This window comes from Microtus oregoni, unplaced genomic scaffold (assembly GCF_018167655.1).
Source record: "Microtus oregoni isolate MIOR12 unplaced genomic scaffold, Mior012 000027F_ref0000203, whole genome shotgun sequence".
In the NCBI taxonomy this organism is placed as follows: Eukaryota; Metazoa; Chordata; class Mammalia; order Rodentia; family Cricetidae; genus Microtus; species Microtus oregoni.
In genome coordinates this window covers 20,512,088-20,539,377 of record NW_024543086.1, presented here as the reverse complement: position 1 = coordinate 20,539,377, position 27,290 = coordinate 20,512,088, and the positions used below count along the sequence as shown (strand labels likewise).

Sequence of the window (27,290 nt, the reverse complement as noted above, 5' to 3'; positions counted from 1 at the left end):
TTGAGGCCAGCCTGGTCAAAAAAGCAAGTTCCAAGATAGCCATGACTGTTAAACAGGGAAACCCTGTGTGTGGTGGTGGTGGTGGTGGTGGATTATGTGCCTGATGTTTTGTCTGCCTGTAAGTCTGTGCCTGCGGAGGCCAGAAGGAGATCTATAGGAACTGGAGTGGCAGATAATTGTGAGCTGTCATTTGGGTGCTGGGAATCAAACCCTGGTCCTCTTAATGGCTGAGCCATCTCTTTAGCCCTATTGACTCTTTACTGCACTGTCAATCCCCACTCCTGGAGAAGCTCCAGGCACACCTTAAGCACCTTTCTCCCTGAAGATTCATAGCTAAAACTACACCTGAAATAGAGCCATAGAACTACCCAGTTCGTGGTTTCCCATTCACACATAGCAATGTGGCTCTCCCAAAATAGGCAAATTCTGTCATTGGTGTCAAAGAGATGAAGACACAGAGGCTGAGGGGTTTGTTTCACCCATGGTCAAATGATAGCAATGCAAAACTCCAAAGCCTGGTTCTCTCCTCTGCTATCTGTACAGACCCCAAGACTATCTCCAGGACCTGAGCCTAAGGCCCCAAAATAGCTTCACTGTTTGTTGGAGAGCACAGTACAGCCGTAGAACTGAGAGTAGCCCCTGACACCTGAGATGTCTCCACAGAGCTGGTTGTACTTAGGTAAGTATACCTGTGGTGCTGGATAGCCGGCACTAATCTATTTCAAATGTCAGCAATCTAGCCTTCAGGCCTCATTTTACCTTATTTTACTTTTTATTAGACTTGTTTGTTTTATGTGTGTGTGTATGTGCATGACCTGTGTACTTGGTGCCAATGATGGCCAGAAAAGACATGGAACCTCCTGGAATTAGTTATGTATGGTTGTGAACCACCACTTGTTGGAAACTGAATCTGTGTACTCTGCAAGAGCAGCCAGTGCTCTTAGCCACTGAGCCATCTCTCCAGCCCAGATCACATCAACTTTACACTCCACTCTAAACATTCAAGGAAGCCCCATTAGCATTACTCTCTCTCGACTATAGCCTCAATCCACAGTCCAGAAAATTTCAACACCTGCTTTCAAGTACTTATCCATCTGCTCTACTTTGCCTGGAACTTTCATAGAGCTGGCTGGCCTCTGCCTTCTATGTGCAGGGATTACAGACATGTATCACCATTTCCAGCTTCAAATACTTAATTAAAAGTAATAAACCTGGGAGCTGGAGAGAGGGCTTAGCAGTTAAAGAGCACTGACAGCTCTTCCAGCATTCCTGAATTCAGTTCCCGGCAACCACACAGTGGCTCACAGGCATCTATAATGGTATCTGATGCCTTCTTCTGGCATCTGTGCAGATAGAGAAACATATACATAAAATAAATAGATCTTTAAAATTTTTACTTTAAAAATAAATAAATAAACCTGAACCAGCCAGATGACTAGGTTATTAAAAGCTACCTCTAAACATGACTTCCACACATGCTTTGTGGCACTGTACATGTACACACATACATAAAAATTATTTATTAGCATCTATTAGCATACACACATGCATGTACACACATATACTCACATGTGTGTCTACAAATGATCTACTTTATACTGAGTAGTATCCCAAGTGCCTCCTCCACCTTTTTTAAACTGACATAATGTTGAAGCAATTGACTTAGGCATCTGCAATGTATGATCAGTCTTGTTTCCTGATGGTGGGAGGCACCTGCTTAATGTTCTTAAAAGGCCTGTGCCAGCTAGTGCTTCACTTGTGATCTTCCCAGCTCTTAGACCTTCCACCCCAACATCCTTCCTTCCAGTGATTCTCAGAACTGTTCTCTTCACTGTGAGATGCCTCCTTTGCATATCATAGGGAACAAACTCTCTACAGTGACTCTCTGCTGGATGGGGTAGGTTAATTCTAGTTCAGTGCACTGCCAGCCTAGTTCTATAGTGTTCCTCTGCTATCCATAATCTCCTTATGGTGTTCCTCTGCTATGCTATAACCTCCTTACCAATTTATTCCTCTATGATGGTGAACAGTATGAGCCAGAAAGAATGACACAGATCTGCAGTTCCTGCAACCATGCCTTCTTCAAAAAACTCAAATCTTCTGTGTGTACACACATATGTATATACACTAGGTGTCTCCCTCAACTATCTCCAGTTTTTAGTTTATGTGTATGAGTTCTTCATCAGTGGTAGTTAGAATGAAAATGGCCCAATAGGCTCATATTTGAATAATTAGTCACCAAGGAGTGAAACTGTCTGAAAGGACTAATAGGTGTGGCCTTGTTGAAGGAAGTATGTCACTAAAGGTGGGCTTTGAGGTTTCAAAAGCCTGTAACTGACCCAGTCTGTCTGTCTCTGCCTGCAGATCAGGATGTAAAGTTCCCAGCTAGTCCCACAAACCTTCATGCAGCCAAGCTTCCTCCCCACCATGATGATAATGAATTAAGCCCCTATTAAATGCTTTCTCTTATAAAACTAAGATTCCACCTTATTTTTTCTTTTTTAGATTTATTTTAGTATATGAGCCTGCATGTATATATGTGCAGTACATGCATGCCTGGTGCCTGCAAAGGTAAGAGAAAGAGTACTGGATCTCCTGGAACTGAAGTTATGGATGGTTGTGAGACACCATACGGGTGTTAGGAATTGAGCCTGAGTTCTCTACAATAGCAACAAGTGTTCTTAACCACTGAGCCATTTCTCGAGGCCCTTTCCAACAAACCTAGGATTCACCAACTTGGCTAGTTTGGCTGGCTAGCAAGCTGTTGATCAGAGATCACACTATTTCTTCCTCTCCAGCACTGGGAATGCAGATGTGCATTTCCATATCTAATCCTTTATGAGGTTGCTGGGGATTGAACCCAAGTCCTCAAGCTTGCACAACAAGGATTTTACCGACTCAGCCATCTCCACAGACCCTTACACCTTTTTAGACTTAAATGGTGCTGCCGTGGCTAAGAAAAAAAAATATTTTAAGTCAATGATCCATGTTCACATTTGAATTATAAATGTTCATTTACTTTATAAAAGTATTAATATCAAAAGTAGCTATTTTAGATAAAATTTACAGAACTTTACAGTATTTTTAATATTTTTTAATACTATCACAAAACAGGCCAACAAAATTTACTTGTATTTCTATCTATATAGGCAAATGGTCAGGATTTGAAAGTAATGACTTACTAGATAATTAAAATTATAAAGTAATTATAGCATGTATAACTGAAGATAGCTCATTAAGAATATAGTAGAAATAAAATACATTAATTTCAAATTTTTAAGTCATAATCCTACTACAGAAAATATCATATACATACATTCTATATACTGTCAAGATAATGTCCACCCTCCAGTATGTGGTCACTGAAAAACTCCACTGCATACTAGCAGCAAATAACAGTAAGAAGAGATAAATATTATCTTAGTATTAACATATTAGTTTTGTCATAAAAAAGACAGTAAATCCATGAAGCTCTCTGCAGAGGCATCATTTTCCACATGATGTAGAATTCCCTTCTGTATGTTATGATATGAATATGTTTTATTACCATTGGTTAATAAAGAAGCTGTTTCAGCCAATGGTTTAGCAGAGTAAAGTCAGGTGGGAAATCTGAACAGAGACATAGAGAGAGAATAGGCAGAGTCAAGGAGACACCATGTAGCTGCTCAGGAAGTAAGAGGTAACAAACCATGAGCCTCATAGTAGAATACAGAATAATAGAAATGGGCTAATATGTGAGAGTTAGCTAGAAATACACTCAAGACATCAGCCAAACAGTGTTCTAATTAATATAGTTTCTGTGTGAAAATTCAGGTCTGGGTGGCTAGGAAACGAATGAGCAGTCTCTGCTTATACACATAGAGCTGCAATCTTTTTTGTTTGTTTGTTTTGATTTTGGTTTTCTAGACAGGCTCTTTGAAGCCTTGAAGGTCCTGAACTAATTGTAGACCAGGCTGGCCTCAAACTCAAGATTTCTCCTGTCTCTGCCTCCTGAGTGCTGGGATTAAAGGGGTTCCCCACTATGGCCTGGCTCTAGACCTGAAATCTTAAGGAAAGGATAGAGAATCCCAAACCCAAAAGAAGTGGGCAAGTAATCTTCCTGTTCTGACGAGCACTCACAGCCCCAGGCAGAGAAGAACCCTGAAGAGATGAAACACACACCCCTGAAGACAGAGCTTCTGACTAGGCTCTTAGAGGAAGGGCTCCTGCATGGAACTCTAGAAAGCAGGACAACTGAGGATTCAGCATACACACAAAGCTCCTGCTGGGAACTGTAGCTAGAACTGCTCAAATTGTTTTTATCAAAAATCTTCCTTACATGAAAGAATTGGAAAAAAAATTTACCAGCCACACTTCACATAGGGAATTAGTATTTAGAACATATAAAGAAATATAAACACTTAAAAAAACTCAAACTGCCAATCAATAAATAGTTAAGAAACTAAACAGAGAGTTCTCAAAAGAAGAACCACAAATGGTTAACACATTTTAAAGTGTTCAATAGCCTTAGCCACTAGGGAAATGGAAATTAAAACTATTTCATCCCAGTCCAAACAGCCACCAACAAGAAAACAAGCCTGGTATGGCAGCACGTGACTTTAATCCCAGCACAAGGAGGCAGAGGCAGGAGGATCTCTGTGAGTTCAAGGCCAACCTGGTCTACAGAGAGAGTTCCAGGGCAGCCAGAGCTTCAGAGAAAAACCCTGTCTCGAAATAAAAAAAAACAAAAAAAAGGGGGGGGGGAGAAAAAGAATGCACGTGATGTGAAAGTGGAAAGGAGACTACTAGGGGTAGGAGGTGTGCAGGGGCACAAACCTGGGGTGGCAAGGGAATGGGAGAAAGAATCAGCAAAAACCAAGTACATATGGAAATACCATGATGAAGCCATGTTAATTAAAAAATAAACAAATAAGGAGCTGGAGAGATGGCTCAGCTTTTAAGAGCATATACAGCTCTTCCAAACGACCTGAGATTAGTTCCCAGCACCCACATTAAGTGGCTCACAGCTACCAATCATTCAGCTCTAGGGGACCCAACACCCCTGGCTTCCCCAGGTACCTGCACTCATGTGCACAGACCCACACATATACATAATTAAAAATAATAAAAAGAGAAATAAAAATAAAAACAAAAATTCTTTTCCATCCCTGATAGTAATACTACCTTAGGGAGCAGGGAGTTAAAGGACAAATTTAAACTCCCAGAATTGTAGATTATTTCTAGGAGCAGTATCTATATTTAATTTTTCTAGAGAAAATAAGTTTTGATGGCAAGACAGTTTAGTCTTAGCCATCTGCATGTCACTGGAAAAACTACTAAGGGTTCTTCTCCCTCTTCATAAAGTTGAGTCTTGTGCATTCTCATTCTCCTTCGTGCCTTAACAAACCCTCAATTTTCCTCCTCCCATTGCACTCAAATAGACCCCTAAGTGTAATGGGAGTAGACATGCTCAAAATATATTAGATCCATGTATAAAATTGTCAAAGAATACATTTTTAAAGTAAAAGCATAAAAATACTATAAGAAAATAAAGGTAGTCAGGGATATGGCACACATCTTTAATCCTAGCACTTGGGAGGCAGAGGCAAATATATCTGTATTGTATCTGTATCAGTTTGAGGCCACTGTAGTCTATATTGCTAGTTCCAGTCTATATTGCTAGGTAAGACTTTGTCTCAAAAAGAACAACAACAAAGAGGGTGCAGATGGCAGGTAAAAATACTGAAGCCCTTTCAGGAGACTTGGAAGGAAAACAAGATTAAAACAGGAACAGGTTAGATGGACATCGTAAAAATTTTCAACTATGGGCTGGAGAGGTGGCTCAGAGGTTAAGAGAACTGACTGCTCTTCCAGAGGTCATGAGTTCAATTCCCAGCAACCACATGGTGGCTCACAGCCATCTGTAATGAGATCTGGTGCCCTCTTCTGGCCAGCAAGAATACAGACAGACAGAACACTGTATATATAATAAATAAATCTTTAAAAAATAAATAAATAAATAAATAAATTTTTTTCGTGTATCCACCAACAGACTGAGAGGTAAGCTGAAGAAAATGTTGGCAGAGAATGGCTTTCATATATAGTCTTAAAATCAACTCTTAAAAATGCAAAAACATAAGAACACAACGTAATTCAAGTCCTAGCTCTAGGGTCTCCTAATAACCTCAGGGAGCATGTTACTCTGAAGAGCAGTGCAGAGGTGAGGCAGGACAAACAACCTGCCCATGTCTGATTACTTTTAGGTGGGGTGCTGATGCCTATAGTTCTTACCAAGGGTTTCCACCGGCTTGCTTTTCCAATAACAACCTTTTTTCATCTTCTGAAAACTGTAAGTCTAGTTCAAAAGAGTTAGTGTCCAAATCATGGATGTACTGCTCTATGTTGCTGCCCGACCTCTGGGGCAGGCTGGTATCCACCGCAGATAGGGAGTGGGAAGAGGAGGAGGATGACACCTGCATGCAGCCAAACTGACTCAGGAGATTGTCATACTGCAAGAAAAACAGGAAGGAGAGATGTACCTTAATTTGTCTGTAAGGTCAAAGACTCCCTCCCACATTGCCTGGCCCCCACAGCGGCTCACAACCTGGTAAGCTTACACACACTTCAAAGGTGTATATAGACAGATTCTCCAATAGCCATTTGGCCACTGAACCAAGGCAAGGCTGGACCTTCTTGCTACAGGTTCCTCTTCTGATAGAAACAGGGGTCAGAGAAGGGCTACACTGCATCCTTCATCTCCAGGGAGAAGGAACCTGGAACCCTTACCCAGCACAGTACCCCAAGGAAGGAACCCCTACAGCAGCTACCTTCTGGCATGGAACTCTGTGCTTGAGCACACTTCTCTTTTAGTCCTGGGATCTTAGTTAGGTTTCAGAGTCACTGCATAGTCTCATTTAGCATTTGTTTTTTTTTTTTAAATATTCTTTAATCTTAGCAATGGTTCTAGAAAAATACAAGCCAGTGTTGACACAGAAAGCAGAACTATTTACAACATGCCACATGGGCAGTTCATATTCTAGCACACTTCCAGGCAATGACAGGGCCAAAGATCTTTCAGCATAGGTAAAGGTAGGTATGGTCACCTTGGGCAGCCAGCACAGGCTTCTCACTCCTGAGTCCTGCCTTCTATACCCTGAGTCTCCAGAAAGAGTCCTAGCTACTACTCTACAGAGGTCAGCCCCTCCCCGCTGCAGATTCTGTAAGTCCTATGTCCACCTTGCTGTTGCCCAGTGGCACTCTGCAGAATTTATGCTTCCACAGACTCAAGCAGTCACAGCTCCAGATTCACACCCTAGAGTACTGTCTCTACTTCATTCCTAGAGGTTTCCCAGTGAGAGAAATGATGTACCTGCATCAGTTTACAGAAGCTACTACTATACTTCCACTGGGAGGAGGGGTGTCCCCACAAAAACTTTTAAAGCAATTAAAGTGACTCCAATTTCTGACATAAAAACTGAAGCTCAGAATAACATTCCTCTGGCCAACACTGACTTTAAAAGCTTCTCCACATCACTGAGCTGCTCCAGTCATGAAAAAGGAATACCTACAGAACAGACTTCCTCTGTCCCAGCATTCCCCAGGCCCAGTCTGTCTAAAGGTGAACTTTGACACAGACTGTTCTATGCCTAGATGCTTATGAAGCCCTTAAAACACTGGAAGAGCTAAGCAGCCACCCAACCAAACCAAGTTGCTGCCACTGAGAGAGCCAGATCATACAGGTAGAAGTCAAAGCTTTCAAAAAAAAAAAAAAAAAAAGCCCCGTCGGGGCTAGAGAGATGGCTCAGAGGTTAAGAGCATTGCCTGCTCTTCCAAAGTTCAATTCCCAGCAACCACATGGTGGCTCACAACCATCTGTAATGGGGGCTGGTGCCCTCTTCTGGCCTGCAGGCGTACACACAGAAAGAATATTGTACACATAATAAATAAATAAATATTAAAAAAAAAAACAGCACTTGGGAGGCAGAGGCAGGTAGATCTCTATGAGTCCCAGGCTAGCCTGTTCTACAGAGCTAGTTCCAGGACAGGCTCCAAAGCTACAGAGAAACCCTGTCTTGAAAAAACCAAAAAAAAAAAAACCCTGTCTTCAACAATGCAGCTAGGGGTATATGCATGTAGAAATACACATGAAAAAATGATCCTGACTGCTAAGATTGAAGATAATGGAGCCTATACAGCTCTTTCGTAGATCAGCTGCCTTTGGCAGTGACGGTAAGGGACCAGAGTATATAGGCTGAAGGACTACCTGCCAGTCCTAGTTAACTTCTACAGGATTAACAGTTTTAGTAAAGAGGACCCCAAGGTTTCCATCAGCACTCTCTAATATGACCCAAAAGGACACCACTCATGAGCATTTAGGAAGCAAGTAGGGCAGGGGGAGGAGCTCCTGGCTCAGGGCCTGAGTATGCTGCAGCAGGCAATGCAGAAACTGGCCAATCAGCAGAGACGCACTTGAGTTCCACTCCCTACAAGTCTGGACACAAAGAACATTTTAGGAGAAAATGGAGATATGCCAAACAGCAAGTAAAAGACAGAGAATTCCTTGATCTATAAGAGGCAAAAAAACCCAGCAATGGTTTTAGTTTAGCTTTAGAAGACCCTCTTTGTTTGATTTTTTTGTTTGTATGTTTGTTTTGTTTTGAGACAGCGCCTAACTTTGTAGCCAGACTGACCATGACCTTTCATTCTTGGCATTTATTATTTTATGTATACAGGACTCGTGTGTGTGTGTGTGTGTGTGTGTGTGTGTGTGCGCGCGCGCGCACATGTGTGTACCTAGTGCTCCCAGAGGCCAGAAAAGGTGTCGGATTGCCTGGGACTAGAATTACAGACAGTTGTGAGCCAATATGTGGGTACTGAGAATCGAACTCACAACCTACACAAGGACAAAAAGTTCTCTTAAGCATTGAGCCATCTCTCCAGCCCCAACTTTCAATCTTCTTGTCTCAGCCTTCTCAATGCTGAGAACACCCAGCCCTTAACCCCCACAAGCCTGGCTGCTTTGGAAGGCCTTTAGGGAAATGTCAGAATTGCTCAGTCAATTGAATAGAACTCCATGAATGACAACTGGTTAGATAAAATAAGTTAAGAAAACAGAAATCAAATGAGAAAAATTGACTGAATCAATGATTGTTTAAAAAAATTTAAATATGGAGGTCACAATGGGAGCAGAGTCTGGGTAAGACTGTAATTGTGGAGGCAAACTATAGTTTCTTATTTCTGTCTCTTTTGCTGGTGTTTCTAATTTTTTTGTGTAGAAAGTTTTTAAAAATTGTGTCTGTAGTCAATTATTTGGAGGCAAGCTGCTTTGAAGCCAGTAACAGCATAAACCCAAGGAGGTGGTACCCCTGAAACAGAGCAGGTACCTATTGCTGAGCATCAGGCTACTGGGACTGGAGTCTATCCACCCACACCACATCCCTGGAAATTCAAATCAGTAGCATTCTGGGTTCTCTTGAAAAAAATAAGAAGTAGTCCAGAACATTAATATATATATATATATATATATATATATATATATATATATATATATATATATATATATCAAAAAGGATCTGAGCCAAAAGTTGTCTATGATGAGCTTCCAGGAAACCCAGTGTCAGGAGGTGAGAGATTAGGGCAAGGCACTGGTCTCTCATCCACAAGTCCAAACCACATCCTGCCTCCTCCCATCCCCATCCCCAAATAGGTAAAAGTTCACCAGCTGAGGAAATAAGAACAAGAATCAGCGCACACAAGGTGTGTTGGTCTTTTACTCATCAGAGCAAAGCATTCCACCACCACCAGGCCACAGTATTCACTCACACATCTTAACCAGAGTCACACAAATTGCGGTCCCAAGGAATCATATCCACACAACATGGCAAGCAGAATTCTCTTTGCCTATACTCCCCATGGGTGCCAGCTTACGTTGCCATAGCAGTCTTCATCATCTTCTGACATGGCTGGCAAGTAAGCTGTAAGTTTTGGAGGTGTCTGCTGGTGCAGATTCTCCCATGTGATGGACTCAAAGAATGGATGAGCTTTGAGAGGCTCGTACCCTTCCATCTCTTCACAGCCTAAACGCTTTGTGGCATCTAAAACCTTAAATGATAACCAAAACATGTCACTGTCAGGTTTGAAGTGTAATTATTTGTTTATTTATTTTGTGCAAGTGTTTTCAGGTTCTGAGACCTTCTGGAAAGAGTAGGGACACTGCAGTCCATACCCAGGCCTGCCCATGCCATTGTGGAAAAAGCCAAGATTGACCAGGACGTTTACCTCAACCCAAGGCTCTGCCCTTTTCTTCCCACAGGTAAAATAAGTCTCAACCTCAAAATAGAGGGCGACAGCAAGTATGTTTTTAAAGCCTGCAGCTAAAAATGTTATAAGATGATGTGAGCGCTAGTAAGCTGACCACACACTGGGGCAGGCTCTACTCCTAAGACTAGTTGGGTAGCACAAACTGGATTTGAAGAAGAAATTCCAAAGCTGGGAAGGTATGGGAGGGTGATAATCGAAGGAACTGGGGAGTGTATATGTTGAAAACACAATGTCTGAAATTCTCAAAGGATAAAAATATTGTTTAAAAAGAGAGACAGACTTGAAAGGCAGCAGCAGGCAGATCTCTGTGAGTTCAAGACCAGCCTCATCTACAGAGTGAGTTCCAGGACTGGCTCCATAGCTACTGAGAAACCCTGTCTCGAAAAACAAGAGAGAGAGAGAGAGAGAGAGAGAGAGAGAGAGAGAGAGAGAGAGAAAGAAATGCTCACTATTGAAAACAAAAATGCTGTCAGGTGGGTATGGTAGTCCACACCTTTAATCTCAGCACTTGAGAGGCAGAGACAGGCAGATCTCTGTGAGTTAAGGTCAGCCTGGTCTACAAAGCAAGTATGGAGTGGGTGGGGTCTTTCAAAAAATAAAAAAAAGAACAAAAACAAAAAATGCTAACTAAAAAAAGCGAGGCATGGTAGTGTATAACTATAATCCTGGCACTCAGACTAACCAAGAAGGCTATCAAGCATTTTAAGACAACTTGGGCTACACAGAAATACTCTGCCTCAGAGATAAATAAATGTATTCTAATACAAAGAAAAAAATTAACTGAGTGTCTCTAAGAACAAAGAATGAACAATCCAGCTCTCACTGGGTGGAACATCATATCTCTCAAAGGCACGGTCACTCCTATGCCTGCAAGGTTAACTCAAGCCCACTCCCTACCGAGGGCAATGAAGGAAAAGCACCCAGAAGGATGGCTGGGAAGAGGCAACCTGGGGCCTACCCTGATTCCCAAAGAATTAGGAAGGAAGGAGGTCAGGATGAAAAGCGCCAGGGCAGAGATCCTGTTTCTAAACATAAAACGGCACTTCTTTCTTGGGTAAACCTGTTTCTCTCTGTCTTGTTACCCAGGTTGATCTTTAAAGCCTTCATGTAGCTTACACTCTAAAGTTAACATGGGCAGATGTCAATGAAGCAGGATTAACAGCCATCCGCCACTGGGATAATCCCAGTCACTCAGTGACAATCACTTAAAATGTGATGTTAATGAACACATGCAAAACAATATAGTAACTTCCTCTCTTATTAAAGTCAAGAATTAGGTACTGGGAAAGTGAAAAGAGATAATAATGAGATGAAATAAAAATATTTAACTATCTATAGCACTGTCTACCTTAAGCACATTTTCCAAAAGGATACCCATGAGTATCACAAAAGTTAGGAGGTAGCAATGATGATTCCTCACCACAGAAGATTCAAAATACTTACCAAGAGTTTTTCCACAAGATCTCTTGCCTTAGGAAAGAATTTCTCTGGGAAATCATATTCCAGCTTAATAATCTTCTGAAATATAAGATACTCATTTCTGTGAATTAAAAAAAAAATGTTGCTGTTTGAGCAAGAGTCAAATCTCTAGTACTAGGTGTACTTTTACAGAACAACCCAACATCACCCTCACCTCCCAGGACAGCTCTTACTAAAACCCCCAAGCACCACATATTTGTAAGTCATGGTGGAAGTTTGTCCCCACTGGGTACAACCTTCGTCCAGATCTCCCAGTAGTTGTTGGCAGTGGGGTATGCTGTGATAGGCTTAGAAGTCTGAGATGTACAGAATCCCTCTTACCCGGCTCTGAACGGTGGAAGTCCTGCCACAAGCTGATAGATTATACATCCAAGAGCCCAAAGGTCTGAACTTTAAGGTAGGGAAAATACAAGAAAAAATGGCATTGGTGTAATTTAAATGACAAATAAGGCTCGTTTTACTGTCTCTGTCTATACCACCCTACCTTCAGCTTCCAATGTACTTCTATCCCTTAAGACCAGGAATGTAGGAAGTTTGAATTTGCTTTTCTGGGCATCTTCTATGGTATTATTCTTGGCAGGAACAATTACCAAATGGTTCAGCTCCCCTGAAGATAACTATTACAAGTTAAAAACTTCTACACATGTCCTTGTCTCACTCTAACACCTAGCTTACTATTTTCTATACCTGGTTTTCTTTAGTGCTTTCTCTAGGTAAAATAGGGGGAGAGGAAAAAAAAAAAAAACAAATAGCAAAGTAGCTACAAAGAAGCAGAAGAAGGGCCAGGGTAAGACCAATCCACCTGGGCCTCTCAGGTCTCCTCTAGAATGTGGTAACTAAAGCAGTAGGGCTTGGGTAGTTTCTCCTCTGTGAACTATCTTAGCATTCTGTCATTTGCATTTGGCTCTGGAAGCAGCATATCAAGGCTTTCTAAAGTCTCAGATGAGGCAAGTCTTGAAACCCTGAAGCAGGAACTCCAGAGTTCCAGCTCTGTCTGTTTTATCAGAGTGATGAGAGGGTAAACCTGAGGTCAAGGGCCTATACCATCCCCAGGGTATATATAGGCAAATCAGCACCACCCATAGAACATGACAGTTCAATAAAGTAAGAAAAGCCTTCTTCTTCAGCAACAATATATACTGAGAAACTGGAAAATAGCACCCATCACTTAGCACTGCTGACATTGGCCAGATCATCTTCACATTAAAGTATGCTAAATGATATCCCTGGCCTTCATCCATTATAAGCCAACACACCCTACCCCAAGCTGCGACAGTTAAAAAGTTAAGGGCTGGAGGGACAGCTCAGTGGTTAAGAGTACTTGCTACTCTTGCAGAATACCCAGGTTCAGTTCTCAGTACCTGCAATGGCAGCTCACAATTATAATTTCAGTCTTCTCTGGTCTTTTGCAAGCACTGAATACATATATGATAAACATACATACATAGAGGCAAATATTAATACACACTAAAAAAAAAACAACAACAAAGAGGGGCTGGAGAGATGGCTTGGTGGTTAAGAGCACTGCCTGCCCTTCTGAAGGTCCTGAGTTCAGTTCCCAGCAACCACATGTTGGCTCACAACCAGCTGTAATGAGATCTGGTGCCTTCTTCTGGCCTGCAGGCATACATGCAGACAGAATACCAAGAATACTGTCTACATAAATAATAAATAGATTAAAAAAAAAAAAAGGATCTGACCCAGTACAACGTCTGGCCCAAGTTAAGAACTCAAATTCTGATGCAACTGTTTGTCCCTTTGGGCACACCTCTCACACCTCTAGATTTTCCAAAGCTGTCAGTGCTACCTAACCAGATTCACACATTCATTTACACAGGTGACCCCTTGCAACCTGTTAGAGTAGAATGCCTATGTTCAGAACTCACAAAAGGCCAGGCAGCTGGGGCTAAACCAGATACAAAGCAGTTTACCAAAATCAACAACCAGCAAGGAATCATCAATTATAAAAACAGAATGCATACATAGCAAATGGCAAATACATGTTTTAAAAAAGCAAAAGACTAACTTCTTTGTCACTCTATAGCCCTAGCTGGTCTGGGAACTTGTTATATAGACTAAGATGGCTTTGAACTCAGAGATCTACCTGCCTCTGACCCTGAGCATTAGGATTAAAGGCATGCACCACCATTGCCCAACCATTTTTGTTTGCTTTGAGACAAGGTTTCACCATATATCGCTGACTAATCATGATTCTCCTAATTCATCCTTTGGGATTATAAGGGATGTATCACAGTACCAGGCTCATACTTAGCTATTTAAGACCTACTAAAGTCTCTCTTTCACATAGTAATTCCTCATGACTAAACCTAGTAGATATCACAGAGAAAAGGGAAGGGCTAAGTTATATTGAAAACAAGTTACCTCTTACACGCCGACTTCTCTGTGAGCAGCTCTGGAGAAACATACTGTGCTGTTCCTACAAATGAGTTGGCCCTGGCTAAGTATGGGAGGAAAAAAAGAAAAGGTCATACTTGAAAATACAATCCTTGGCCCCCAACCACACTGGCTCTCCTGTGTATTCTTCAGAGTGTCAATATCTAACTATAACAGATGGGAGGTGGCTGTCAGCTCAGCTGGTCACCTGGACTAGACTGAGCAACCAAAGGACCTTACTAAGGATACCCGCTATATTCTATCCACCTGACACCTCCTACTAACAACCAGCTGTAGGAGGTACTCATCACATTCATCCATCATCTTGCCACTAGAGCAAAGCAATGTAAGGATAGAGGTCCTGTCTGTAGTACTCACTGTTGGGCCTGTGGCATCTAGATACCCACTGAACACACGACGGGCACAAATAAACAGCTGCAGATCAGAGACCATCCTCTTTTTCGTCACCAGTAGCTTGGGCATTCAAGATAACTAGAGCAAAAAGACTGTCTACACTCCACTGCTTATAGTCCTAGTCCATGAGACACTCATCTGCAAGCCACAGAGTAGACACCAGATGCTTTGAAGCCACATTAGCATCCACATCCATTCACTTCAGGCTCCTGAGGAACATAAGAACTCAGCTTCCATGTGGCAGATACAGCAGGACTACATTTTTATACTTTTTTGTTTTGTTTTTTGTTTGTTTGTTTGTTTTTCAAGACAGGGTTTCTCTGTAGCTTTGGTGCCTGTCCTGGAACTAGCTCTTGTAGACCAGGCTGGCCTCGAACTCAGAGATCCGCCTGTCTTTGCCCCCCAAGTGCTGGTCCAGGGGGACAGAGACATGGATAGGCACGCCATGCAGACTGAGGTTGGATATTTAGTGGGTTATGGAATGGAAGGGGGAGAAGGAGAAGAGCAGAGAGAGAGACAGAGAGCGAGAGAGAAAGAAGGGGGGAAGGGGAAAAGTGAGGAGAAGCAGAAGCTGCCTCTTCAAGAGGGAGATGGAAAAGGAAGAGACTCAGGCTGCAAGCAAGAAGATCAGCCTGCCTCAGCAGGGGGGGAGTGGGCGGGGCTTGGCTCTTAAAGGGACAGAACAAACCATTACAGTGGCTATCTGGTGTAACTTTAAAATGGACAATGTTCAAGGCTATAATATAAGGTTATACCAAGTCTATAAAATCAGCATTGTTGGACAGAAGGATAACTACTACTGACTTGGAATGAGTCAGTCAGGTATCAGGTTTAGCAATGACAGAAGGGGCAACAAGGGCACAATACTACACCACCTAAGGAAGCCTCTTTCCTCAAAGGCAAGGCTTGCTATCCCCAGAAAGTAGTACAGGTATGTCACCAGTACAGAAGGACTGTACAGAGGCAAAGAACATATAAAGTCTGACAATGAACACGTGTGGGAACAGCACACAGAAGGAAATGCAAGGTTCCAGCTGGCCATCTCCTACAGCACCATGTGAACAAAACTTGTTTCATTGCCTAGACTCTATTTCAGTCCCAGCTGTAATCCTCCCTGGTTCCCATGTATTGGTTTGCTGTTTGTAGAAACGGGCCATAAGCCTACTACACTGTGCTCTTGCATGGTCTTTTCCAAAAGGTAGCCATAGCTATAAAACTACACACTGCAAAGTGCCTATCAGACTCTTCCTTCCACTAAAACAACTGTGCTCCAAGCCTGTGGCCAACCATATCCCACAGTGCCTTCCTTAATGGTCTGTCTCTCACTGAGATCCCAAGCATAGGCAAAAAGGTCACACAGCTCAAAAAGAATCACATGCATCTCAAAAACAAGGACCCTTTGGAAGGTCATTATTAACCTACCAGGCAGCTTTCCTTCCCCCAGACAGCATCATTGTCCTCACAGAACAAATGACGGATGTGCTATTTCCCGAGTGCACATCACCTCACACATGTTCCTCCTCTTCCCATTGCCCCATCTTGTCTTCTGAACATGTTCTGCCTTGGTTAGATGATATCACCACATCTCACTTTGGATTTCTGGGTTATTGTCTCAATTCAATAGTGTGGCAGAGTCCTTAGGAGTCTAATTGTTATTTTTTATATCTCTAGAGTGGGCAATTTCTATCCAATGAGGATGTTAGTGGCAGAAGCCATCCCACTTTTCTGGCCCAAATGGAGTCTCAGCAGCTCCCACCCCGACCCTCAACAGTAAAGGTGTCACAGTATGATCCAAGGCTATGTGCTAACACTGAACAGAACTTGAAATAAATAGGCAAAATTAACCCTTGCTCATATAATTTTCCTAGAATCTTCCTGAGGATGCATGGGCCGTCATAGGCAGCTATATACATCAGATGGGAAGACTGAAGGATGGGTGAGAGGAAGACAATGGAGTTCAAGGATGTGCTCTCAAAATATCACCTGTAGTACATATAGCTGCCACCAACTCTACCCTTAGTTCACAAGTGACTTGACATATGTTCTACGGAGCAAGAACTAGCCGAGCTATCTTTGGTCCTTATCTACTACTAGATTTCACACACTATGAAGAGTCAAAAGGAATCATACAGTGTAACATGTTGCTCAAAGTTGCTCTCGGCATCAAGCCTAAAACAAGGCTCTACTGAAAAATCAAGCAAACATACCTTGTTTGCTCTCTGGGGATAACACTTTTGCTGTTCCAAAATCTGTGATCTGGATGTGCATGTCTTCATTTAACAAAATGTTTTCTGGTTTAAGGTCTCTGTAAAAGTAGAATTTTACCTTTAAGATGAAATGTTTAAAATAGCAGCATTATCAATACACTGTACATTTTGATGGAAACACAATAAAGGGATGACTCTTTTCCTTTACAGACTAAAAACCAAGAATATAATCCCAAAGTTCATATCAAACAAGAATCAACAGCATAGAATATAGGCATTCCCAAATCATTTTATAACTGTATTACTTTTATCTTCAAGCAGGTGAGTTGTTACAAACATCTTAACACCTCCGCTTCCACGGCCACCCTCTCTGCTTCATCTGCCATTTTTAGTAACATTTTATTTAACTTTTATTTTAGTTCATAAATCACAGTTCTAATTTGCCTTTATCAAAATGAAGAAATGAAAAATGTGACCAGAATTAAATAGATACAAAAGCTATACATCTGACAAAATAAAAAGCGCCAGATAACTGATCTGGCAGTGTCACAGGAAGACACCTCACCCAAGTTGAAATGATGACTTAGACATGAGACTTCGAACTGCAGATTCCTTTCATTTCCAGCCTGTTTTCAGCTTTCTCAAGTGAGCCATCACCTGGAAATACCTACATCATAACTTTTATAAAGCCAGCCAACGCTGACCCCAGAGAGCTGGTGTGGGTTATCTGTGCGCCTCAGAGTCACTGTCCCTTATCACTCATTACAGGGACTATACTGTACACACCATCTGGAGCAGTGTCCATTACCTGTGAATGATGCCCTTTCCATGCAAGTACTCTAAAGCAGACACAATCTCAGCCGTGTAAAAGCGGGTACAGGTTTCATCAAATGAACCGATTTTGCGGATGTATTTAAGTAATTCTCCATTTTTGGCATAACTTAGGCCAAAATCTGAACATTGGCAGTTAAGGAAGAATGGAAAAATATGTTGTTGTTGTTGTTTTCTAAAAATTAACCTTAAAAACCCCATAAGAACTTTCTTTTCATCAAGTGCAAATTGAAGGTACCTATGCTCCAAGACCAGCTGTCAGCACAGATTTCTAAGAGGACAATGACAGTCCCTGAAAAAACATGGACAACACCTCTCAGTCCAGGTGCCCTTCTAGACACATGGTCCTCAAAGGCCTCTGTGGCCCAGGAAAGGAAGCCTCTAGACGGCTGCTGGACCAACTGACCATGGCCAAAGCATTAACAACTTGTGGACAGCTTTAAAGTGCAGGAGAACACAGTTCCGAAAACAGCATCCTAACAGAACCGAGTGGCTACACCACGGCTCTTGCCTGACCTTGCTGCTTCCACTGGCTATGCTAACAATCCTGTGCATAAAAGTGACATGCTTTATATCAATTTTAATTTTCCGATTCATTTGATCTATTTGAGAAATACCTGCTGGAGAGATGAGAAATAGTCAGCCTCTCCTTCCCACACACCTCCCGCCCCCATGTTCTACTTATGATTTTTCTTCAAAGGGGACAGAACGCTGACAAGAAACAGTTCCAAATGACTGTTTTCCTCCAAAGCACCAAACATTTGTGCTTCTTACTGGAAATCTCCAGATACCACACCTCCCTGGCAGCCTGGGACACAAGGGCCCAAATGCTGACTAAACTAAGCAGCAGTCTGAATCCAAGTTTGGAGTTCATAAAAGAAGCCAAGGTGAACTTCTTTCTCCGTTCTGGCTTTTGTCTGTCAAGGCATTCCTGTCAACCACCAAGGAGGGAGCCTGAGGCTCTGGAGAAGAAAACAAACCAAGAAGAGTCAGGACTACAACCAAAGCTGGTAGAGATGCTCCCAGCCAGGCCCATCTCTGACTACCTATGCTTTGTGTCAAATTGGCATAAAACTAGCTAAAACATGGCATCAATCTCCTTTTTGAGGGAGTAGATAGGATGCAGCTGGGCAGGTCTCTGTCAGAGTCATCTGGAAAGAAATTTTCAATTAAAAAACTGCCTTCCTAAGATTTGCCGGTAGGTAAGACTGCAGTACATTTTCTTAACTAGTGACTGGTGTGGATAGGCCTAGCCCACTGTGGGTGGTACCATTCCTGGGAAGGTAATCCTGAGTTGTACAATAAAGCAGACTGAAAAAGTCATGGGAGCAAGCTAGTAAGCAGCACTCCTCTGTGGCCTCTGCAACAGCTCCTGTCTTGAGATCCCTGCCCTAATTTACTGCTCTGACATCCCTTAGTGATAGACGATGATGTGGAACTCTAAGCTGAAATAAACCCTTTTCTTCCCAAATGAAGCACGATTAATAAAAGCTCAGAGAGGGAGAAATTGGGCTTCAACCTTAAGACCCAAAAAGCAAAACAGCCAGCCACTGGCTCTTACCTCAACCTCAAGTGATCCTGCCTCCAAGAATCTCAGAATGAGACTGTACTTGAGAGTTGTCTCCTCCTGTTCTATAATCCTCTCTATTTTGAGATTAAAGGTGTGCACCACTACCGCCTGGTTTCTATGGCAGTTAGTGTGGCTGCTGGGATTAAAGGTGTGTGTCATTGCTACCTGGCCAATGTGGCTTTTACTTTTCTGATCTTCAGGCAAGTTTTATTTATTAAAATACAGGGAAATGCCACTACCACTACTTCCCAAGTTGTTTGTTTTATCACATCAGTAGATAAAACCCTAAAACATGCCATGGAGCCACCAATTCTAGCCTGACATAAGCTGGCAGAAGGGCCTCGCCAGTTAGGAGCCCAGGTATAAGTCCACAGCCATATGGTAAGGGAACAGGAAGTAACTTCTCTTTCTGGCTTCATGGTTTTACTCTTTAGCTGATCCTGGTTCCTGTGAGAGGGACACCTATAGGTCTTTGCTCAGGAGGGAAGCAGATGCAAGTTGTCTTAAACATAACAGGTGCCTGGGATTATTTCTCAGGCTGCTGGTTCTCTGCAATCACACCCTTCCCCATTCCAGGATGTTCTTTTAGACTTCAACAATTTAGTGGGCATCCTCCACCCCCTTGGCCATAGTCAGTGCTCCAGGGCAGCAAAAACTGTCACAGACTGGGTGAGCCCCTGGGAGGGCAGGTACAACCAAATGCCTAATCAGGAAGCTCAATAGCCCAATGTATGCAATTTGCAGAGGAGGAACCTGGCCGAGAGATTAAGCAACTGACTCAAGTTCACAAAGCAAATAATGGACAGGACTAGAACCCAGTCTTGTGGTCCTGACTCCATGCTGCAAATGAGACACAATGAAGACAAGCAGGCAGCCTGGTCTGGTGGAAGTTTAACGATGATGGGGGTAGAAAGAACTATGTCTAAGAACTCTTTGGTCTTCATCTGTGTGTGAAGAGGAAGGTTCCCCCACTGGCTCTGATCAAGCCAGGACTACACCAAGATACGGAAACCTTACTCTTGACCAAGCCTCTGGACTCACTTTCCCAGGCTGCTATAGTAAAATCTAATGAAGAACCCTGAGTAGTTCCTGAGTGATCTGTCTGTTTCCAATCTATAGCAGAAGTGTCCCCAAGTTCTGCTTCATCTCACTTGTCCTGAAAGGGTGTGGGTTCATCCTGAGTCTCTCGAGGGTAACGAAAAGTGAATAGACAAGGACTAGTTTCTCTCCTTCACTTGAAATTATGACTAAATGAAGGACAGTGTCATATCTGGGCATTTCTTCATGCAAAAAGTTTCATTTTTCTTTCTCAATACAATGTATAGTGAGGATTACCAATAAGGGAGAAGCCACTGGATCTCATTCTCATGGGAGGTAGGTCATTACGACCTTCTAGGTCTTAGACCAAGAACAGTATGTGCCATTAGACAAAGACCTAGAGTTCTTTCCACCTGGACTGATGGCCAGTATCATTTAGAAATCACCAAGACCAAGCAAGGACATTCTGGTCTGGCTTCTAAGCTCTGATCCTACCACTGTAACCCTGACAGATGAAGTCAAGCATGGGTCAGTCTATCTTGGCTATCCAGTGTCTCCTCAAGGGTGCATGTGGCTAGTGCTTGGTCTCCAGGTGGTAGGACTGTGAGGTGGAGAATCTTTAAGAAGCAGGGTTTACAGCATATCTTTGGGGCACTGGGCTCCTGAAACTCACTGGTAATTGGAAATTCTCCAAAAAAGAAGCAAGTCCAATCACACCTACTTACTCTGCCTCCTGGCTTGAGATGTGATCCCGCTTCACACAATGGCCACCACCCACTCTATTCTTACTACAAAGCTAACCGTGTACAATGCAGAGAAATCTTGTCTCAAAATAAATAAATAGATATATAAATAAAATTTTTAAAAAAATGAGCACGTAAATAAAAAGTAGGAAGAAGAAGAGGAGGAGGGGCTGGAAAGATGGCTCAGTGGTTAAGAGCATTGCTTGCTCTTCCAGAGGTCCTGAGTTCAATTCCCAGCAACCACATGGTGGCTCACAACCATCTGAAATGAGATCTGATGCCCTCTTCTGGCCTGCAGGCAAACACACAGACAGAACATTGTATACATAATAAATAAATAAATAAATTTAAAAAGAAATGAAGAAGAGGAATGTGGACAAACAATGCTGAACATACACGCAAGGAGAACTGCTGGAGAGGCAGTTCAAACAGCCCTAGGAATGGGAGGGGCTGAGCAAGCTCAGGAGACAGAGCTACACAGCACTCACTCTGAGTTCTTGAATTTCTCTCTCTCTTTTTTTTTTTTCAAAGGCCCAGTCAAGTTGTCCCTCTGACCAAGCTCAAAATGGAAGAGGGTATGGAGAAGTTGGTGCCAACTCTAGAAGCCTGAGAAGACCCAAAATTATTTTTCCTCTCAGGCCCTCACTTTTCAAAAGCAGGAGTCAATAATACCGAACAGACACTCCAGAACACTGGCTGAAGGGATGAGGGGACATTTCTGCATCAATGTTCAGCAACTATGGCTAAAACAGCAACCCATTAGGTACAATATTTATCAATAAACACCAACACTGTGGGAAGGTTTCCCGTTCAGAGATGGCACACTAGTAAGAGCCTCAGCCGTGTGCTGGTACAATCTGTTGTCTCCAAGGATATTAGTCTCCACAGGGATCCATGCTGTGCCCTTTCCTTTCAAGGAACAAACAACATAGTCACTAATCTAAAACACAAGGTGGTTTTCAGACATCACTGACCGTGCAAAGGATACACAACTTTTCGTCGTCCTGAAATGTAAAGTAAAGTTTCACAAAGAATGGGTGATCCAGGCGTGACATCACATCTCTCTCTCTAGTTACGTATGGGACTTTGTTCTCTTTTATAATATGACGTTTCTCCAGAATTTTAACTTAAGAAAGAAGTAAGTTTACTAACATTAGAAAATGTGAAAAATAGTAAATTTATAAAGGTAACTGACATAAACTGTAGTTTTCCCAAAACCACTCACTCAAGCTTTCATGGTCTAGAAGACTAACCTTCGTCATAGGACTGAAATCAGCACAGGCCCTACCACTACCCAGGCTGCCATATGTACAAAAGTCGCACTGCCCCTGAATCCCAGACACACAGCTCACTGGAGTTAGTACTTACTAGCATATTCTCTGGAAGTGGCCAGTTCTCGGGCCAGAACAACCTGGTTTGGGGGGGAAAACACAGTGTAATAATGAATGAGTCAGGTAAGCCAATGTCACCCTACACAGGCTGTCTAGTCCATACATACAACTTGAGGTTACTTTGGATCCTGCACTAACAAACACATCAGAAAGCCACTGTCTGTGTTAATATTCTAAAAGAAAATAGTAACATGACAGCAAACATTAAGTGGCAAACAGTAATTGTGCCATCATTTTGAAATGTTCATAATCAGCCGGGCGATGGTGGCGCACGCCTTTGATCCCAGCACTCGGGAGGCAGAGGCAGGCGGATCTCTGTGAGTTCGAGACCAGCCTGGTCTACAGAGCTAGTTCCAGGACAGGCTCCAAAGCCACAGTGAAACCCTGTCTCGAAAAACAAAAAACAAAAACAAAAAAAATGAAATGTTCATAATCAGTTAGCTGCCAGAAGTTCTCATGATATAGTCAAAGTATAAATTTAAGAACCAACAGTGCACACCTATAATCTTAACACTCAGTCAGAAGCCAGAGGTAGGAGGATTCCGAGCTCCAGGCCACCCTGTTACACAGTAAGACCCTGTTTCAACACCCCCTTCACAAACAAAAAGAATTTTATTGATTGACAAGTCCAAATACCACAAGTGGGCACTGAAAATTTCTTTAGAAAAATAACTTCAGGGCTGGAGAGATGGCTCAGAGGTTAAGAGCACTGACTGCTCTTCTGGAGGTCCTGAGTTCAATTCCCAGCAACCACATGGTGGCTCACAACCATCTGTAATGAGATCTGGTGCCCTCTTCTGGCCTGCAGGCATGGAGGCTGAACACTGTGTACATAATAAATAAATCTTTAAAAAAAGAAAAAGAAAAATAACTTCAAGAATATGTCTTGCCAGGTGGTGGTGGCGGCACACACCTTTAATCCCAGTACTTGTAAGGCAAATCTCTGTGAGTCCAAGGCCAGTCTGGTCTAAAAAGTAAGCTCCAGGACACCCAGGGATGTTACAGAAAACTTGACTTGAAAAACAAAAAAGCAAAAAATAAAAAAATAAAACCAAACAAACAAAATATCTTTTCATCTTGGCAGTGGTGGCACATGACTTTAATCCCAGCAGATTAGTTTTAGGCCAGCATGGCCTACAGAGCGAGTTCCAGGATAGCCAGGGTTACACAGAGAAACCCTATCTTAAAAAAACAAAACAAGGGGCTGGAAAGGTGGCTCAGAGGTTAAGAGCACTGACTGCTCTTCCAGAGGTCCTGAGTTCAATTCCCAGCAACCACAATTCACAGCCATCTATGATGAGATCTGGTGCCCTCTTCTGGCATGTAAACATACATGGAAGGAATGTTGTGTGTGTGTGTGTGTGTGTGTGTATGTATATATATATATATATCTTTAAAAAAAAAAAACAATTCCAGGACAGCCAGAGCTGTTACACAAAGAAACCCTGTCTTGAGGAAAACAAACAAACAAACAAAAGACAGGCAGACAGAGTTAGAGAGAATATGACTTTCCAATATAGGTCCTGGTAAAAAGCTGCCTTTGACTTAGGCTTCTCCAAATAATTGCTGTCATATATTTCATTTAATAGCATGAACATAGCTATGGTTCTACTGTGTACCAAGAACTAAAATAGCACAGAACAAACCCTCTTTACAGAATGCTTTCCAAACAGAGCACACCTCTGCCTGTCAGACTCTGCTTCAGGGACAGAAGACCACCAAACTCTGGGCACACCCGAAGCACCAAACCAAAAGGAGCTGAAAGGCCCAAGTTTTAGCCAGAGCCTGCGGAGGGGCAGCTTTGCCAAAGATGTTTTTGCCCCAACATGGCTGATAAACGCAAATTGTTGTGGTTATTAGACACCTGCAATGACAGACCAAGAATCAAAGAGCAAATGAAACATGCCTCAAGAAATCACTGAGTCTGGTGGAAAATAACCATAGCAAAGGGTCACCTGTGACAGAACTCTGTAGACACAGTCCCGAAACAGTACTGTGGGATGCCCACAGCCATCAGGAACAAGGCAGGATTCAAAGTATTTAAGTAGAAAGATCTCAAAGAACTTTCTGAAAAAATATGCTGTATATACATGACTCACAGCCACTAGGGTCGGGGAGCAGGCTGGAGTAGTGTATTCCCCCTTAGGAATGGAGAATATATATATTCACATTCCTTCATGAACATGCATGATTAACTTCCTATGTATGAAAAGGAAAGGAGGAGTTGTTAGAAAGTACTTTGGTTTACTGGAATCCACTCTCAGGAGGGGATTATTTGTTTGTTTTGAGGGGACAGGGTTCATTATGTAGCCTCGGCTAGCCTGGAGTTCACTATGTAGTCCAGATTGGCCTTGTCCTCCTAGAGATTCACCTGTTTTATCCTGCTGAGTGCTGTGATTAAAGGCATGTGCCATCATGCCCAGTTTGTGAGCTGGTTTCTAAACTTAGCATTTCATAAGCAGGTTTCCCGCAAAACAGAGAGAGTCTTCTAAAGAACTGCAAGGGACATGTTGCTCCCTGTCACCAGGAGTGATGTCATTACTATCTTGGATGTGATAGTGTACTTTGGAGCAGGTCTGCTCTCTAGCACCAGCTTGAAGCTCTGCCAAGTGAATATCCTGCTCAATCTGGCTAACCGTATGCCCTTTATTCCTCCCCTGGAAATCTAATTTAAGTGCTCGCTATTTCAGGAATAGAGAGATGAATCAGTGTAACACCTCATTCGAGATCCAGAACTATAGATTTCAAGAGCCAGGAAGGAGCCTCCTGCTGGCAGTGCTTTCCCAGGTACCTCATGGCATAAGTTCAAAATGGCACTGAATAAGAAGGATGACTGTGCCACCCAGGAAGGATGGTGCGAAAAAAAAATATAAAGGAGTAAATTGAAAAAAAGAAGAACTTCACTAGAATATCATCTGTAGCTGAGTGCAACACCCAGGGATCTCAAAGCAGTTTCCTCTTCCTGTAAGGCATGGTGCGTTCCAAAGGCACAGAGAACAATCTTCATGATTGAAGGCTTTTTTCATAAGGCCACAATCCTATAAACAAACTTACCACCAGAGCTGTTACTTACAGTGAAAGTAAATTTCAGTTCATTTAAAATGAGATGAGTATAAATAAGCTATATTTTATATTCTTTGTATTTTAGAATCTTTCACAGATATATATAAAGCTAAGAAAAAAATTCAGCTAGTCTTGGCGACACTCATCTTTAATGTGTGCATTCAGGAGGTAGAGGAGGCAAATCTCTGTAAGTTCAAGGCCAGCTTGAGCTACACATGAAGTTCTGGGCTAGTTAGGGCAAGAAAGTGAGACTCTGTCTCCAAAAAATAAATAAAGAGAAGAAGAGGAAACAAATTGCACAGATTCTTCACAAGGTCAGGTATAAGACAACTGGTTGTTTAGGAACTTTCTAAAAGTTAGTCCCTCTGGAACTACCCTGGAGTGCCTATTTCAGACTGGAAATGGAACACAGAAATCTATTTCATTGGCAGTTGTTTGGAATTGAGAGTGACCCCTTGGCCACTCTGCAGAAATACCCACTTGGCCTGGAGTTAGAAAAAAAAATCTGGGGCTGGAGAGATGGCTCAGTGGTTAAGAGCATTGCGTGCTCTTCCAAAGGACCAGCGTTCGATTCCCAGCAACCACATGGTGGCTCACAACCATCTGTAATAAGGTCTGGTGTCCTCTTCTGGCCTACAGACATATATGCAAACAGAATAATGTGTCCATAATAAATAAATAAAAAGTAAAAAAAGAAAAGAAATCTGTAGGCTAACTCTCCAGCAAATACTTAGTGTCATAGTTTAGGTTCTAAAGCAAACAAAAACAAACAAACAAAAAAAACCCAGACATAGAAAAGGTCACTGAATGTTACCAAAAGTCTCCAAAAAGATACTAAATTTCAACCTAAGAAACTAAAGGCTTCCTAAGGCCCCTCCAGTAAGACCTGAAGACACAGAACATACTACATTAACTGTAGTTTTAAAGTAACATGAATCAACAGCTGCTTTTGTTTGTTTGTTTGTTTGTTTTTTGGTTTTTTTGAGACAGGGTTTCTCTGTGGTTTTGAAGCCTGTCCTGGAACTAGCTCTTGTAGACCAGGCTGGTCTCGAACTCACAGTGCTGGGATTAAAGGCGTGCGCCACCACCGCCCGGCTGCTTTTGTTTGTTTTTGAGTCAGGCATTCATTCAATATATTACCAAGAGGCCTTGAAATGTCCAGGTTTAAACTCCTTTGCCTCAGTCTCCTGAGTATATGGAGTAAAGATATGGACCAAAACAGAAAAAAAAGGAGGAAGGGAGGGAGGGAGGGAACCAGTTTAAGCAAGCTTTCTTCAGGTAGTCCACTCAGGGAGTCCACTCCCTCCAAGACTCTAGTGACATTCACAGAATGCAACCCACAAGGGCATGAAACCATCTCCTGGGGATCTCCATGCCTGCTCAGGTGCCTGCTCAGGGGTTCTCAGCACTCAGTCTCAGGATAATCCTCCACTCAATAAGCAGCAGCAGCAGAGGCACATACTCACTGTCGAAAAAGAGCCCTCGCCAAGGATTTTCCCAAACTTGAAGTCTTCAGGCCGCTTCTTGCGAGGCTGTGGTGGCAGCTGGGCAGGGTGCTGCTGCAAGGGGTTGGTATTTGGTCGGGCTTCGGCTGTGGTGCCATCCATGGTGGGTCCCTGCCTGGTAACACCACTAGGCATGCCAGGGGCCGAACTGGATTCAGTCTGGGACCTCACCATTGATGGGGATGGGCAGGAACATAGCACCACACTGGACTGAATAGGAACAGCATCATACTGCAAACACAGAGGAAAGAGGTGAGAGTCAAGGGGCACTCTTGTTCTAAGTAGATAAGTCCAAACACAAGCACTTTATTATGATACTGCTGAAGGCTGGGCAGCACATCTGTCTGACTCTGGGT

At 42.6% G+C, this 27,290-nt stretch overlaps 1 protein-coding gene across 1 annotated transcript in view; it reads right to left on the bottom strand.

Annotated features, from left to right (window-relative positions):
* The window catches only part of Pdpk1 (3-phosphoinositide dependent protein kinase 1), a 69,699-nt gene that overhangs the window by 9,746 nt on the left and 32,663 nt on the right, over positions 1–27,290 (bottom strand). The window contains exons 2-11 of the mRNA XM_041675918.1: positions 26,896–27,165; positions 22,344–22,386; positions 21,964–22,101; positions 17,602–17,746; positions 16,794–16,891; positions 14,161–14,236; positions 12,100–12,168; positions 11,743–11,839; positions 9,907–10,080; positions 6,271–6,488 (exon numbers count right to left, since the gene is read on the bottom strand). Of these exons, the coding sequence (XP_041531852.1) occupies positions 6,271–6,488; positions 9,907–10,080; positions 11,743–11,839; positions 12,100–12,168; positions 14,161–14,236; positions 16,794–16,891; positions 17,602–17,746; positions 21,964–22,101; positions 22,344–22,386; positions 26,896–27,165 (1,328 nt within the window). The remainder of the gene's footprint in view (positions 1–6,270; positions 6,489–9,906; positions 10,081–11,742; positions 11,840–12,099; positions 12,169–14,160; positions 14,237–16,793; positions 16,892–17,601; positions 17,747–21,963; positions 22,102–22,343; positions 22,387–26,895; positions 27,166–27,290) is intronic.